At 45.8% G+C, this 15,267-nt stretch overlaps 1 protein-coding gene across 2 annotated transcripts in view; it reads left to right on the top strand.

Moving 5' to 3' along the window:
* Nucleotides 1-14,476, top strand: part of SAXO2 (stabilizer of axonemal microtubules 2) — a 48,646-nt gene extending 34,170 nt beyond the window's left edge. For both annotated transcript variants that reach the window (XM_069222579.1, XM_069222578.1), the window contains exon 4: nucleotides 12,324-14,476. In XM_069222579.1, coding sequence (XP_069078680.1) covers nucleotides 12,324-13,318 — 995 coding nt within the window. In that variant the 3' untranslated portion in view covers nucleotides 13,319-14,476. The remainder of the gene's footprint in view (nucleotides 1-12,323) is intronic.
* The last annotated feature ends 791 nt before the right edge of the window (nucleotides 14,477-15,267 follow it).

Genomic DNA, 15,267 nt, shown 5'->3' with positions numbered 1-15,267 from the left:
CAGCATTCGACGGAAATCTTCTTACTAGTCTCTGCACGTCGACGAGGACGTCACTCTAGCCCACGCGACGCCGTCTGACGTCATACAGGCAATAAGAGGTCCTCGACGACGTGCGGACGTCAGTTCCCTTTTTTCCGTGCATTCGAAACGGTTATCTTCGAGGGAGCTACTGTTACCTTCGTGGTTACAGTGTATTGTCTGCTGCGTAGTCTTCTCTGCGGTAATAATGTCTCAGAGGAAGTCGGGTTTCAAGCCCTGTCGAGAGTGTGGGGGCAAGATGTCAGTTACAGATCCTCACTCCGACTGTCTATGGTGTTTGAGCTCCGACCACGACGTCTCGACTTGCGATTCATGTCAACACATGAATCCGAAGGCCCTCAAAGAGCGTGAGGCCAAGTTATTCATGGCAAAGTCAAAGAAGAAGGAGAAACATCATAAGAAGTCTTCTTCGCCAAGGTCTCACCGGCGTCATCGAGACTCCCGGCGCCGTAGAGACTCACAACGTCATTCCAGCAAGGAGTCTCGTTCGAGGTCACCTTCGGCTCGGCGTCGGAAGACTTGGGAGGTCAGCCCCACGGTCACGCCGCATCCTTCGACGCCGTTGCCCTCTCCGGCGTCACCGACTTCGCCTGGTCAGGCGTCGGTGATTGAGGTGGTGCAGCCTCTTGTGTTTTCTCCGGCGTCGCAGACGTCGAGGCCGGCGTCGGGGTCGCCCTCGATCCAGGCACCCCAGTATCCGGCTTTTCCCACTCCTGGAGCCGATAGTACCGCGTTTTTTAATGCGATGTATACCATCTTTCAGCAGATGGCTCCAGGAGCTGCTCCAGCTGGTCCTTCGGGGCCCTTGGCCTTTTCGTTGGGTGATCCTGCGCCTCTTCGGCCGGCACCCTTTATGCCCTTTCTCCCTTTTGGGAATGTGGGCTCGGCGCCAGTGCCGGCGTCGGTGGCCGCTCCGGTGGCTTCGGATGTTTCAGCCCCGGAGGTTGCCCTTCCGTCGAAGTCAGGATTTTGCCCTGTGACTCCGGTTGGTCCATCGGCTCCAAGACCTCGTCCTCCGGCTCCTGCCTCGGCGCCGAAGCTGCCTGTGGCGCCGGACGCGGCGTCATATGCTTCTGGAGATCGGCGCCGTTCTTCGACGTCGACGGAGGCCATGTCGACTCCGCGTATCGAGGAGAGACTTCATTCGAGGAGGCGTGCTCTCCGTCTTTTAGAAGAGCAGGAGTACCAGCGAGTCCTAGAGGAGGGAGAGATTGAGGACTCTGGAGACGGACTGCATGGTCTGGATACAGCCAGTGGGCTGGACACTTCCCCTGAGTGGGACCTTTCATCTCCAGGGGAATATACGGAGGAGGCTGCTTCCTTTAATGCTGTGGTGAGGAAGGCAGCGAGCTTTTTGGACCTGCCTTTGCCGGTGGCAGAGGCAAAGCAGAATTTGCTGACAGAGGTATTGCATCCGGCCTCTGCTGCAGCTGAGCCTCTCTTGCCATTTAATGAGGCTTTGCTGGATCCGGTGTTGGAGGTGTGGAAGAAGCCAGTGTCTTCCTCGGCCGTTCATAGGGCTGTGGCCAGGAGGTATCGAGCTGCACCATCTGACCCTGGCTTTCTCTCTAGACACCCTACGCCGGAGAGCTTGGTGGTGCAAGCCTCCTGTTCCTCAAAGTCAGCGCCTGGTTCCTTCCCGACGGTGCCTGGAGACAGAGACTCCACGAAACTGGATGCGCAGTCCAAGAAAATATTTTCGTCATGCAGTTTGGCGTTGAAGGCCACCAACGCAACGTGCATTCTGGGGAGGTACATCCATGCTCTGATGGATGATATTTCGTCTTCATTTACGGAGCTCCCCCAGGGTCTCTTGGATGTGGTCTCGGACGCCCAGGCTGCCGCGACCCAGATTATCCAGTCTGGGCTGGACACGACCGACTCGGTGGCCAGGGCGATGGGCACGGCTGTGGTGGCAAGAAGACAAGCCTGGCTCCGAAACTCAGGGTTTTCTGCGGATGTGCAGTCGACCCTGCTGGACCTCCCGTTTGATGGGGACAGACTGTTTGGAGCCAAGGCATATTCGGCCTTGGAACGATTTAAGGAGAGCAGAGCCACAGCCAAATCGTTAGGACTGCAAGCTCCTTCTTCCTCTGCCTCTTCTAGATTTTTCAGGAGGTTTCGGGGATTTGGGCGTGGCTCTTCTTCCTCTTCCTTTCGGGGGAGGTTCCAGCAACCCGCCTCTTCCCTCCCCTATAGGTCATTTAGAGGGAGGGGGAAGGGTGGGGCCCGTACCAGAGGAGCCTCTCAACAGCACTCTGCCTCTTCCTCGTCCTCTGGAGGGGTGCAGCAGGGGAAGCTGCCTTAGGCTTCCACCGTTTCCCACTCACTCCTCTCCTGTAGGGGGAAGATTACAGCATTTTCTCCACAAGTGGAAGTCTATCACAACGGACACTTGGGTTCTCGGCATTGTGGGGAAAGGCTACGCCCTTCCCTTTCGGGAGTTCCCGCCCCTCATCCCGCCCCGCCCATCTTATTGTTCAGAAGAACACCTCCTGTTGCTAGAACAGGAGGTTCGAGTCCTCCTTTCAAAGGGCGCGGTAGAATTGGTCCCAGAGCAGGAAAAGGGTCGAGGTTGTTACTCAAGATACTTCCTGATTCCCAAAAAGGATGGTCAGTTGAGACCAATCCTGGATCTGAGGATCTTGAATTGGTTCCTCAAACAGGAAAAGTTCAAGATGCTGACCCTAGCACAGGTGCTTTTGGCGTTGAACAAGGAAGATTGGATGGTGTCTGTCGACTTGCAGGATGCTTACTTTCATATCCCGATCCTCAAGTCGCACAGGAAGTATCTCCGGTTTGTGGTAGGGTCGCAGCACTATCAGTTTGCGGTCCTCCCGTTTGGTCTTACTTCAGCACCTCGAGTCTTCACAAAGGTGATGTCAGTGGTTGCGGCGGAGCTCAGAAGGAAGGGGATAGCAGTATTCCCTTACTTGGACGACTGGTTGATCAAAGCCAAGTCCCCGGAGCTTGTGTCGCATCATCTGCAGTCAACAACCCAGTTGTTGTTCGACCTGGGCTTTTCGGTGAACGTGCCCAAATCTCACCTGGAGCCCTCTCAGCGCCTCCTGTTCATAGGGGCAGTACTGGATACAACATTGAGTCGAGCCTTTCCTCCGCCTCAGCGGATTCAAGATATTCAGGAATTGGTTCCAATGTTTCGAAATGGAGCGGTAGTTCCAGTCCTCAAGGTCCTTCGTCTGCTCGGTCTGTTCACCTCCTGCATTCTGATGTGCTCGCTGGCACATGAGGGCTCTTCAGTGGTGCCTCCGAAGGCAGTGGTCTCAGCACAAGGGAGATTTAGAAGGTACTGTCAAGATCTCCAGAGATGCTGCTGTGGAATTGAAGTGGTGGATTGCGGGCAACAATCTTTCACAGGGAAAGCCGTTCGCGCAGTCGCCACCAGTGGCCACGGTCATAACAGATGCTTCCACCCTAGGATGGGGAGCTCATCTGGGGGATCTGGAGATCAAAGGGTTTTGGTCTCCAGAGGAACAGGTGTTTCATATCAATCTGTTGGAGTTACGGGCTGTACGTCTGGCTCTCAAGGCCTTCCTCCCATCCCTTCGTGGTCAGTCGGTACAGGTCCTGACGGACAATACTACCGCGATGTGGTACATAAACAAACAGGGAGGAGTAGGGGGTCGTACCTTCTCTGCAGAGAAGCTCTTCGGCTATGGTCCTGGGCAAAGGACCATCAGATTTGCTTGGTGGCAAATCATCTGGCCGGGGTCTTGAATGTACGTGCGGACAGTCTCAGTCGACAATTCTCGGCAGACCACGAGTGGCGTCTCCATCCAGATCAAGTCTGTTTAATCTTCCAGATGTGGGGGTTTCCTCGGATAGATCTGTTTGCCACTCGGGAGAACGCGCATTGCCCGTTATTCTGCAGTCTCCAGTATCCGATGCAGGGAGCGTTGGGGGACGCGTTTCAGATAACCTGGTGCGACCAGTTGCTTTACGCGTTTCCCCCCATACCCTTGATTCCTCGAGTGTTGAGGAAAATTCGCCAAGACCGGGCCCAAGTCATCTTAATAGCTCCGGATTGGCCAAGGAGGGTATGGTACTCCGACCTTCTCCAACTCTCACTGTGCCCTCCGCTCCGTCTCCCTCTCAGGGCAGACCTCCTCTCGCAGTCGCAGGGGCAGGTTTTACACCCCAACCTCCAGAGTCTGCACCTACATGCCTGGAGATTGAACGGGGCAACCTGAGTTCCTTCTCTCTCCCGCCTGAGGTAGTGGATGTTATATTAGTGGCCAGGCGACACTCCACTAAATCTATCTACGCTAATAGATGGTCTAAATTTGTTGCGTGGTGTGGAGAGAGGCAGATTGATCCTTTGCATGCTCATCTATCGGACGTTTTGTCTTTTGCTCTGTCTCTAGCGCAGAAAGGTTGTGCAGTGGCTACCATTAAGGGTTATTTATCGGCCTTGTCAGCCTTCATATGTCTTCCAGACCAACCATCTTTATTTAAATCCCCTATTGTTATCAGATTCTTGAAAGGTCTTCTAAATAAATATCCTCCAAAGCCATTCGTTATGCCGCAATGGGATTTGTCCTTGGTCCTGACTTTCCTTATGGGGTCCCCTTTTGAACCTATGCATTCTTGCCCCTTAAGGTATTTGGTTTTAAAAACAGTCTTCCTGATAGCTATAACATCAGCAAGGAGAGTGAGTGAGTTGCAGGCCTTATCAGTAAAGCCCCCTTATACAACTTTTTATGGGGATAAGGTGGTGTTGAGGACCAAGGCTGCTTTCCTCCCGAAGGTTGTTTCACCTTTCCATTTGGCTCAGGCAATTACTTTGTCCAAGGTCTATCCTCCGCCTCATCCTTCCAAAGAGGAAGAAAGACTGCACCGTCTGGACCCAAAGAGAGCGTTGAGCTTCTTTATTGATAGAACAAAGGATTTCAGGCTGGAGGATCAGCTGTTTATTGGATACATGGGCAAGAGGAGAGGAAAGGCAGTCCACAAGAGAACACTATCCAGGTGGGTTGTTCTTTGCATTAAAATCTGTTACTCTTTGGCAAAGAAGGATCCTCCTGAGGGCATTAGAGCTCATTCCACCAGAGCTAAGTCGGCCACTTCGGCCTTAGCCAGAGGTGTTCCTGTGGTCGACATCTGCAAGGCCGCAACTTGGTCGTCCCTTCACACTTTTGCAAAACATTACTGTTTGGATTCTGAGGTTAGAAGGGACGGCCATTTTGCACGGTCAGTGCTGCAGGATTTCTTGGTTTGACCATTTAGGCACCCACCGCCGGGCGTGGTACTGCTTTGGGACTCTATTCATTAGGTGAGGAATCCACAGGTAGTTGTATCCATCAGAAGAACGAGTTACTTACCTTCGGTAACGACTTTTCTGGTGGATACATTAGCTACCTGTGGATTCCTCACGGTCCCACCCGCCTCCCCGTTGCCTTTCTGGTCTTACCAAGTAATCCTTGAGTACGCTCCTCTTGGTCTTTGAGGGTGCAATAGATGTTGTATATATTATATTTATATATATGTATATATGTATATATCTTTGTGTATATACTTGATGTGTATATATATATATTTTTAAAAAAGAGAGAGTTATATATATATATAAAAGATTTACAGTTATTCATGCAATGTTGTGTATTTTTACAATGTAACGGGTTGTTGCCTTGCTCTTTCATTGCATTGCCTGGTTGTTCTCATGCACGTAAAAAATGATTGGTACTGACGTCCGCACGTCGTCGAGGACCTCTTATTGCCTGTATGACGTCAGACGGCGTCGCGTGGGCTAGAGTGACGTCCTCGTCGACGTGCAGAGACTAGTAAGAAGATTTCCGTGGAATGCTGGCGCCATGGGAGTATTCATTAGGTGAGGAATCCACAGGTAGCTAATGTATCCACCAGAAAAGTCGTTACCGAAGGTAAGTAACTCGTTCATCATTACCACATATCAAATGTTCTCATTACAGTATACACACTTCTACATATTCAAGTGGCCCTAGTAGTTGGATTTCTGCCCCTCCACATCAAATTGCCAAATATCTGAAATTGGAACAGATTAGCAATGAATTAGAAACTAACAAGGATGTAATTTGCCCTGGTAGCTCAGCTTGTGATGCACCAGACTAAATCACCGCATATCAAAAATCTCCAAACCTGCAATTGGCTATATTCTACTACATAGCTGCCAAGTTTCCCAGGTCTATGCAATTTTCTTTTAATTCTGGGACTTGTAGTCCTGATTTATAATGGAATAAACAAGACTACAAATACCAAAATTCAAAGAAAAAAACAGAACTGGAGCAGCACATCACATATGGACGTGGGAAGCTATGCTTCTAAGTAGCCCGTGGTCGTGGTAGGTCAGTGCTCACTACAGCAGAGCTAAAATAGCACTTGCTAAAAGCAATAAATGAATCCATAATGGAACAAATCTCAATATCCAAGAAGAACCATCACTCATCATGCGAGTACAAATGCTCCTACCTTTGCTGAGAGTTTTGGGAGGTAACCCTCTCCTTGGTCTACATCTTCTGTTTCACTCCCTACACTTACAACTCCTTTCCCACCCTACAATTAGTACACCTTCCTCCTCAATCCTCTCTTCACTTTTTCTCCTAACCCCTTTACTCTGCCATGCATTTCCTTCAGGAATCATCCTATCTTTTCCCCCTTCTCCTCCTACTTCAGCCATCCTACTTTTCTTGAGCTCACCCTTCTTTGCCTTCAGCGTTGGAACTTTATACATCCCTCCAGCTCTTTTCCCCCCTCTTCCAAAACCAGAGTTCTTGCTCATTAAGACTAACATTGCCTGTAACCTATGCTTTCATTGGAAACAAATTACTTACCCACACAATACTGCCTGTCTTCCAAGGACCAAGTTAGAATACTACTCTGTCCCACACCTTGTCTCACCCCACACATGTGTACACCAGTACACTAATTTATCCTGTACTCTGCTCACCTCATGCCTCCCCCTTTTCCTACACTCTCCACCCCTCAGCTCTCACCCGTCTAAACCATAAGTTATATCCCCTACAAACCTCTGAAGACTCTCTCTATTGATTTCTCTTGGGACAGATGTTGATAGACATGTAGTCGTGCCCTGAGGGCTCCAGTAGCCATGACATCTAGATCCTTGGTAACAATTTTTGGTTATGAGCTAACATGGATCAAGCCTGTCTCCTGCACTATTGTTCTGCCTTGACAAGGAGGTGACCCCAAAGCGCTGCCCTCAAGTGGTGGAAGCCTGCTGCATTCACAGCAAAAGAGCAGTGATGGCAGCATACCAACATTTTTGTTTTTCAGTAATCAGTAGGGTGAACATGCTTTGTTTTGCCTGTGTCACAATAGTGGCACTCCCTGACCCACTCTAGTAAATTTCTGCTTCTGTAGACTTAACGTACCCTTGGCCTGCATTAGATTGTGTGTAGTGCTGGCATCCATATGTGCTTATGGAAACATAAAGTGCATTTGAAATAGTGGCGCAGTTACATGTGTGTGCTGAGATACATTTGTGTCTGTGGAAGAGCACAGTGCATCATGAAATAACGTGTACCGTTGTGTGTACGTGCTGGGATACATCTGTGGTGATGAACGGAGGCCCATGTGAGGATACAGTACATTGGAGACTGCATGTGTGTGTCCATCCGTCCATACAAGGGACACAACATATGGAAAGTTCTTGGTTCCATTTTGGGTGGCGCAGGGATTACTGGAGGAGCAGGAAGAGGTAGCAGCTTCCACTAGACAGATTTGTGGATTGCTCCATTTCTGAGAGCTGGGTATTGGAGGAATGAAGAGCCATATTCTTTGGAGCACATCAATAATGGCTCTTGATTCTAAAAGGAGGGCACTGGTCAAAGGGGCCTGTACACATCTGAAGAAGGAGCTGGGCTGATAAGAGAATCATAACAGTAGGACTTGGGCCTTTGATAATCTTTTGATGCACATATCATTGAGGCTGGTATCCAGGTATGAACCCCTATTCATTCCCATGGCCTGGGTTGGGGGCCATCAAGATTGGCAAATGTCCTGCTGTGATGGACTTCTCTGTGAACGAAGCACATAACAAAGAAGTGGGCACTTCAAAGTGGGAAACCCCCAGAACACGAACTCTACAGATAGAGATTCTAAATTACAAGTGTGCCTGGAAATGGATTACAAAAACAGAATGGGGAGTTTGAGGCTCACTAATTGACAAATTGAGCTGTTCATCAGTGTGGAGAGGCTCAGCATGAGTGCTGTCTGTTGTAACCAGGGCTGGGGATTAAGGGTCTGCCAGTCTCCCATGCTGGGTGAGAGAAATTCACCCAGAGAATCAAGAGTACTCACCTTGTCCCTTCATTGGGGGGCCTGTGAGGAGAAGGAGATTGCCTGGAGAAAATGATGTCCAGTGGGGGTAATGAGTGAAGGTTGCTGATGCGTTGATGTGGTGAGATAAATGACACCAGTCTGGGGCAATGTGGGATCTTATTTTAAGAAATTAATGCTATACCATGGATCTAACCGTCAATAAATTACATCAGCCACGCAGAAGAGGGTTATCTCTTGAAACACTTGTTGACTGGCTGTACAATTATTTAAATAAAGATTGATTTTGCAGACATCACAGAATAATGACTAATGTGGATCATTTTTGCATGATGAGATACTCAGTGAAATTGTAATCCCTGAAAGAAATTGAGATTATTCTATACGTCCATTAAGGTTGAATTTTGGGTAAGAGTGCAAGGGTTGCTCTTTGTGGAAAAGGCACTGGGTCCACTATCTCTCAACCCGGATCTGTTGTTATCCCTTTCTTTAGATGCTCACTACACTTAGATTGCTCTGCCCCCATTATTATTCCCTATAATCTTTCACATGGAAAGAAAAGAAAGGGGTCTGCAGGCCTTATGCCCACAGCTAATCCCATAGAGGGTGGGAGGGAACAACAGAGGACAGGTATGAAATGGAAAGAGTGGGTAAAGTCCCCTTTAGTTATTTGTTTTTAACTGATCTCATGGAAGGAGGAAGGTAAAACTCACTTGCACCCAAAGATTAACTTTTGACTCTGTGCCTCAGAGAGACTCCTGAAGTTGTTGGACAGCTAGATCAGAGGGTTTCTTTCTCTCCTACCTTCATCCATCAAAGGTCTTAGCTTTGGGTCCTAGCATTCCTCCCAATCTTCCCCCTTGTCACACATTTTTAGAGCCCTCTATGCAAGGGGATTTCATCACACTCACTTTCCCTTTGGTCACCTCCAAATCATACCTGCCCAAACACTTTTAATTATTTCCTTCCATCTCCTACCCTGTGACAGCTGTTTATCTAATTAATAATGTCAATATGTTAGCCACAAACCATGCAAGCCATCTGCGAACAAGTGGTAAGTGCTGTTGGACTTTTACTTAAGGTTGGTTCGATCCACTCCCAGTCTTTCTGCTAATTACAAGGTTCGTTGCTAGGCCGTTCTCCAATCCAGTTACCCAGGAGAAACTTCTCTTTTTTCTTGTGCCAGGGGTCCTTATATGGAGTCCGGACACATCCTTCATGATTATTACTGATTCTCTCACAATGTTTGTGTATCAATCGATGTTATGTTGCATGAAAGTATGCTCCTACTGTATGACCATTAGAAATGCCACTTTGGAAAGTATTGCAGGTTACAATTATTGTATGTAATATAAGACCCAATTAAAACATTTAAAAAACAAGTGGAGTCCTGACCCATACTTTTCCGTGCCCTTTCGTGGAGGTAGTTTCTGGCCAATGCACCATCTGTTAAAAATGAAATATAACATATGGGGAAGCCTAAGTCCAAACAAAGATTATTACAAAATACTAGGCAGCAAAGCAAAAATATAAAAAACAATTGTCATTTCAGTTGACCGGGGCTCACACTAGAAAATGGTCAGTTGGAGCAGTGCTCTAAAAGGTGCAAATTTGAATCTAGTATATAGCCATTTTCATCTAATACAAGTTACACAATTTGGGCTTTGATTCTATTTCAGAAAAATCCTCACCAAAGTTACAAGCACAGAACTACTATATATTAATAAGAAACGTAAAAAACGTAACTTATATGCCCTATAACGTCTACAGTACAAGAATTGCAACACAAAAATTGCTGAATAAATTTAGAGGAAAACATGTCTTAACTTTTCTTTTTCACTCATCTTCTTTTCTACATTATTTTAGACTCTTGCCGTCATATCACAAATCAATTTGCAATATCTTGCTGCTTTTGTAACATGGATTGTAGCAAGGGGATGTTGCAGGTATTTGACCCTTTAGTGCAGGGGGTCCAGCGAAGATTGGTGCTGTGAAAGCATCTTTTGCAACAGAATGTATGATGGAACAACGCATGCAAGAACCACTCATGGCTGAACAATGCGGTCGGAACAACAACTGCGTTGTTACCAAGAATACCTTCACCACGCATGCCTTTACAACAATTTTTCATTGTAAAAGCATGCCTAGTAAAGGTATGTGTGGGAACGGCATGTGTGGTTCTAGCATGTCACCTCTCCCACCTGCCCTAAGGCCCAAAAGTACCCCACCCCAATACTAAAACTACCCTGATCCCCCCACCCCTAAAAACAAAACTACCCCGACCACCCACCCCTGCCCCTAAAAATAAAACTACCCCAACCCCACCACCTCTGCCCCTAAAAATAAAACTACCCCAGCATTCCCCACCCACCCTGAGCCCTACAACCTTCCCCAACCCCACACCTGCCCTAAAAACAAGTAACCCCCCACCCCTGCCCCTAAAAAGCAAACTACCCCAATCCCCCCATCCTGCCCCTAAAAACCAAACTACCCCGAACACCCCGTCCCGCCCATAAAAACCATACTACCCCAACTCCCTACCCCCTAACAACAAAACTACCCTGGTAACCCCACCCGCCAAGAGCCACAAAACCTTCCCGACCCCCACCTCCCTAAAAATAACTGACCCCTCCCCTGCCCCTAAAAACAAAACTAATCCGACCCCCCCACCCCTGCCCCTAAAAACCAAACTACCCCGATCCCGCCCTACCCTGCCCCTTAAAACAAAACTAATCCGACCCTCCCACCCCGCCCCTAAAAACAAAACTACCCCGATACCCTCACTCACCCTGAGCCCTAAAACCTTCCCCAACTCCCCCAGCCACCCTAAAAACAACCAACCCCCACCCCTAAAAACAAAACTACCCCTATCCCACCACTCCGTCCCAAGCCCTTAATCCACCCACACCCCTAAAAACTACCACCAACTCTGCCCCAGCCCCACTTACCGGACCGCGTCCTCTCCCAACCCACTCTGCCTTTTCCTCTGCCTTAACCACGCTTATGCATAGTTCAGCACATGCATGGTTAAGGCGGAGAAAAAGGCATGCGTTGTTCCGGCAATTTTCGTTAGGCTTGCATGGTAAACTTAATCGTTGTTAGGGAGTCATTGTTCAAGACGTTTCCCTTTGCAACAAGATGATGCACATGCAGGCAGAAGACATCAACGTTAAATTCTAAATTATTTCCCAGAACAGACATAATTTATCAATGATTTTCAAGACATTGCTATTCTGTTAGATGTAAAATACTTACATATAGTATTTCAATAAAAGATGTCTACGTTGTCTATCTATATGCAGTTGAGAGAATGTATGTAAATTATAATATATGCATGTATGTAAGGAGCCTTACATCTAGTAATATGCCACCACGTCACAATACAGTAGATGGGCTGATGAACTAAGGCCCACGTTACAATGGCATTTTAATATCAATTTAAGAGGAATCACAAGTTTTCACCCAAATCATTGTAATGTGAGGCATGTAGTAATCCTCTACACCAAACCTGGAAGACTTTGTCAAGACCAAAAGTCCAGTATTATGGGATAACAAATTGGTGCTGTAACATAAATGTTGACATTCCCCATACTGTAATGGTATAAGTAAGCCCGCAAACCGCAATCATCAATATCTGCATGCAGTAGTATTGCACCATAATTATTGCATTAAATAGAATGGGGTCTAAGTAGGCGCTGGATAGCTATGGCATATAAAATAATTAGCAGTGCATTTTCAGAAATAAAGAAAACAAGACCCAAAAGCAACAATGCACATTTTGTATTGAATGTTAATTAAAGAGTAATTGTGATAAATGTAGTGTCTTAGAAATGCTAATTCTTCACTGACATTGCAGGGTATAACATACCCGGGGCAAATTGGAATGTACCAAGATGAATACAACAGAGACAAGTTAACACATATGCATAACTTTTGCTTCATTGTAATTCTTTTTGGTATTCATTTTGTTGTTTAAAATTTTTTTGTTAAAGAGGACTACAGACCATGGGATATTCAAAAAAGGCAACTCAACAAACCAGACCATGCCTACCAGCCGCCTACAGTGAAGTTTGGAAACAGCACTACGTTTCAAGATGATTTTGTTCCCAAGGGTGTAGAGCTGAGAGAAAGCTATAAACCTTCCGCTTTGGCTAAGCTTTCTCAAATCCCATTTGATGGTGTCACCAACCATCGCATTTCATATGTTCCGTACCAACTGGAACCAAGATTTGCAAGACAAAAGGAAGAATACAAACCCAGCAGCCAACCCTTTGATGATCTAACTACTCATCGCCTCAATTTTAAAGGCCTACTTGGTGAGATTGCAAAGAGCTGTAGACCACAATACAATAAAGTTGGTAGCAACACTGCCTTTAATGGTAGCACTGAGTTCCGTGATCGGTTTCAACCTTGGTCTGTATCGTTACCTCAAGTTCGTAAGTATGCAGAATATGTCCCACCAACAACTAACATGGAATTAGATACCACATCTCATCTTGACTATGTTAAGCATCATATGTCTCCAGTTGCCCCTATCAGGCCAGTGTCTCAAGGAAGAAGAGCCAAAGTGCCTTTCCAAGGAAATACCACCATGAAGGAAGACTTCAGGGCCTGGGACACTGGTCGTCAGGAAATTATCAAGAGAGATCAGCAAATTCTAAAACCTTCTGGGAAATTTGATGGCTTGTCCACGTTCAAATCACATTACATACCTCACGAGATGAATCCAACTCACAGCTTCAAACCTTTAAATGCCCCTCTTCAGAGCTTAGTTCCATTTGAGGGTGGTACTATGTACCGCTCAGACTACACACCCAAGAAAAATGAAATCTGCCCTGCCAATTATCCATCTCCCCCTGGTTATGCATTTGAAAGTGTTGATGAGCGTGGCCACAAATATTTCCGCAAGGTGGCTACTCCTGAGATAAATAAATTGTCTTTACCTAATAGTCATCATGTCCCAAAAGAAGTTGCTGTTATGTCATAAGACAAGGTAATAACTTGTTACAAAAACAGGCAAGCAGCTGTATTTTGTTTTATTAACTATGGTTATATATTACGCTTTGACATGATAATTGAAATGCTTTATATTTGAAAAGATTGACGAATCTTTGTTATGATATTTGTGTAGGGTGAGATAGAAATAGAAATTGAATTCGGGAGATGAATGCTCATCATTACTAAAAATGAATACCCCATAATCTGCAAGATGCCTCTGTGGAAATTTAATATCCACAGTTGAACAAAGCGAAAAACGTCCAGAGAGATGCCTGACTAACTGACCCATGGTGCTTGTGATATAGTGGGGTCATTATGTCAAAGGACACTTTACATTACCAGTTCACTTAGCACCACTCATTTTAGAACTTCTCTATGCAATGCTTTTCCCTGGTGTTTGCAGAAAAATATGGAAACTATAAAGTTGGAATTGTTACTTAATTCCTACCTCACCTTGGTTGTGTTGATCTTTGCAGAGAAGTCTTTTTTTAATATAATTAAGGAAGTGATGTTTAATGTGGCAAGGTTCTAGCACAAACTTTGCTCCGCATGTGGCCTTTTTTGAGAGAATTTCATTTATTCAATAAAACAAAGTTGTTAAAAGTCTAGTGATAGTGCCTTAAAATGTGCAAGGATTTTACAGGGAGTAGAAATCAACTGCAAACCTTTCAGCATTTGTATACTTTAAAAACAGTACCCTGTGATCAACTAATTTAGTGATGCAAGGATAATGTATAATGCAACCAAAAGCACAAATGTTTTAATTATATCACCTTCACGTGATTCCGTGGCCCTGGTGACTGCTTCATGGAAAATCGATGTATAACAGCAACTGCATTTCAGTAATCATAGGATATCCCTTAACTATATCTGCAATCAGTTGAAGACTGCAGTGAAGTGCATTAGCTGAAGAGCTAACCTCTCTTTAAGTAATCCTGACTGTGCTGTAAGAGAATACATTGAAAGGGAGTTAGGTATGCTAAACCAAAAGCCAGTACAAGTAACCAATCATCCAAGCAGGTTTAACCATAAAGGTGAGACCAAAAGAGTTCTAAACTTAGCAAAACATTCTGACCTAGTTGGGACTAAACGTTCTATCAAACATAACCCAAATGCCTGTGGCAACGGATATATATATATTCATGTGCCAACCCACATTCTCCTGAAACTAATACAGCAGCAGAATTGGCAGGGCAATCCCACTTCAGCAGTCATTTCAAATAGCATGGTCGCCACAGGAATCTGTAGAAGGTTCACACTCTGCTCTACCACAGCTAGAAAGTTTATAATAAAGCATATGTTGGCAGATAGAACCAACGGGCGGCGGATATCAATGGCTTCAATTGAGTCTCTATCTCTAGAAAATTGTTTATAGTCCAGAGTAAAGGATCCCAGGTCAGAGCAGAAAGCGTGCATCACCCCAATAAGCAGTTACGTCAAGAGACCTACGCTTGGAGCACTTTATCACTACTAAAGCATTCATCAAATCCATGTGCACAAATAACCTTTCTCAGTTCCTGGCCCCATCCCCAATTTCACCTATGGCAGTTACAGTAAAATGACAGTGACAGGCGGGGTGCAGGATCAGTAGTAATTGACAGACAAAAAGGTGACCATCCAGGAGCAGCAGGATTTAAAACATCCAACATCTGTGGCCAACAATAATATATTGATTTACAACGTTAGGCTTCAGTCTGCAGGAAGAGCAGATATGCCCAGATGGGGACACTACAGCCCCAATATTGTCATATGACTCAAAGTCATTACTAAAATGCTCATTATTATAAACACTGGCAATCACAAAGAGGCACATTAATACAATTTTTTTTTCTAATTAAGTACTTGCAATTTACTGTATTTTGAACAATAAATAATAATCATACGTATCTACGGTGTAATCATCTTTAGTATATAACATATAGTGGATCAGAAACTAAC

Source organism: Pleurodeles waltl, chromosome 3_1 (genome assembly GCF_031143425.1).
Source record: "Pleurodeles waltl isolate 20211129_DDA chromosome 3_1, aPleWal1.hap1.20221129, whole genome shotgun sequence".
NCBI lineage: Eukaryota > Metazoa > Chordata > Amphibia > Caudata > Salamandridae > Pleurodeles > Pleurodeles waltl.
Note: the sequence above shows the minus strand (reverse complement) of the source record. Positions and strands in the feature narration are given on the sequence as shown.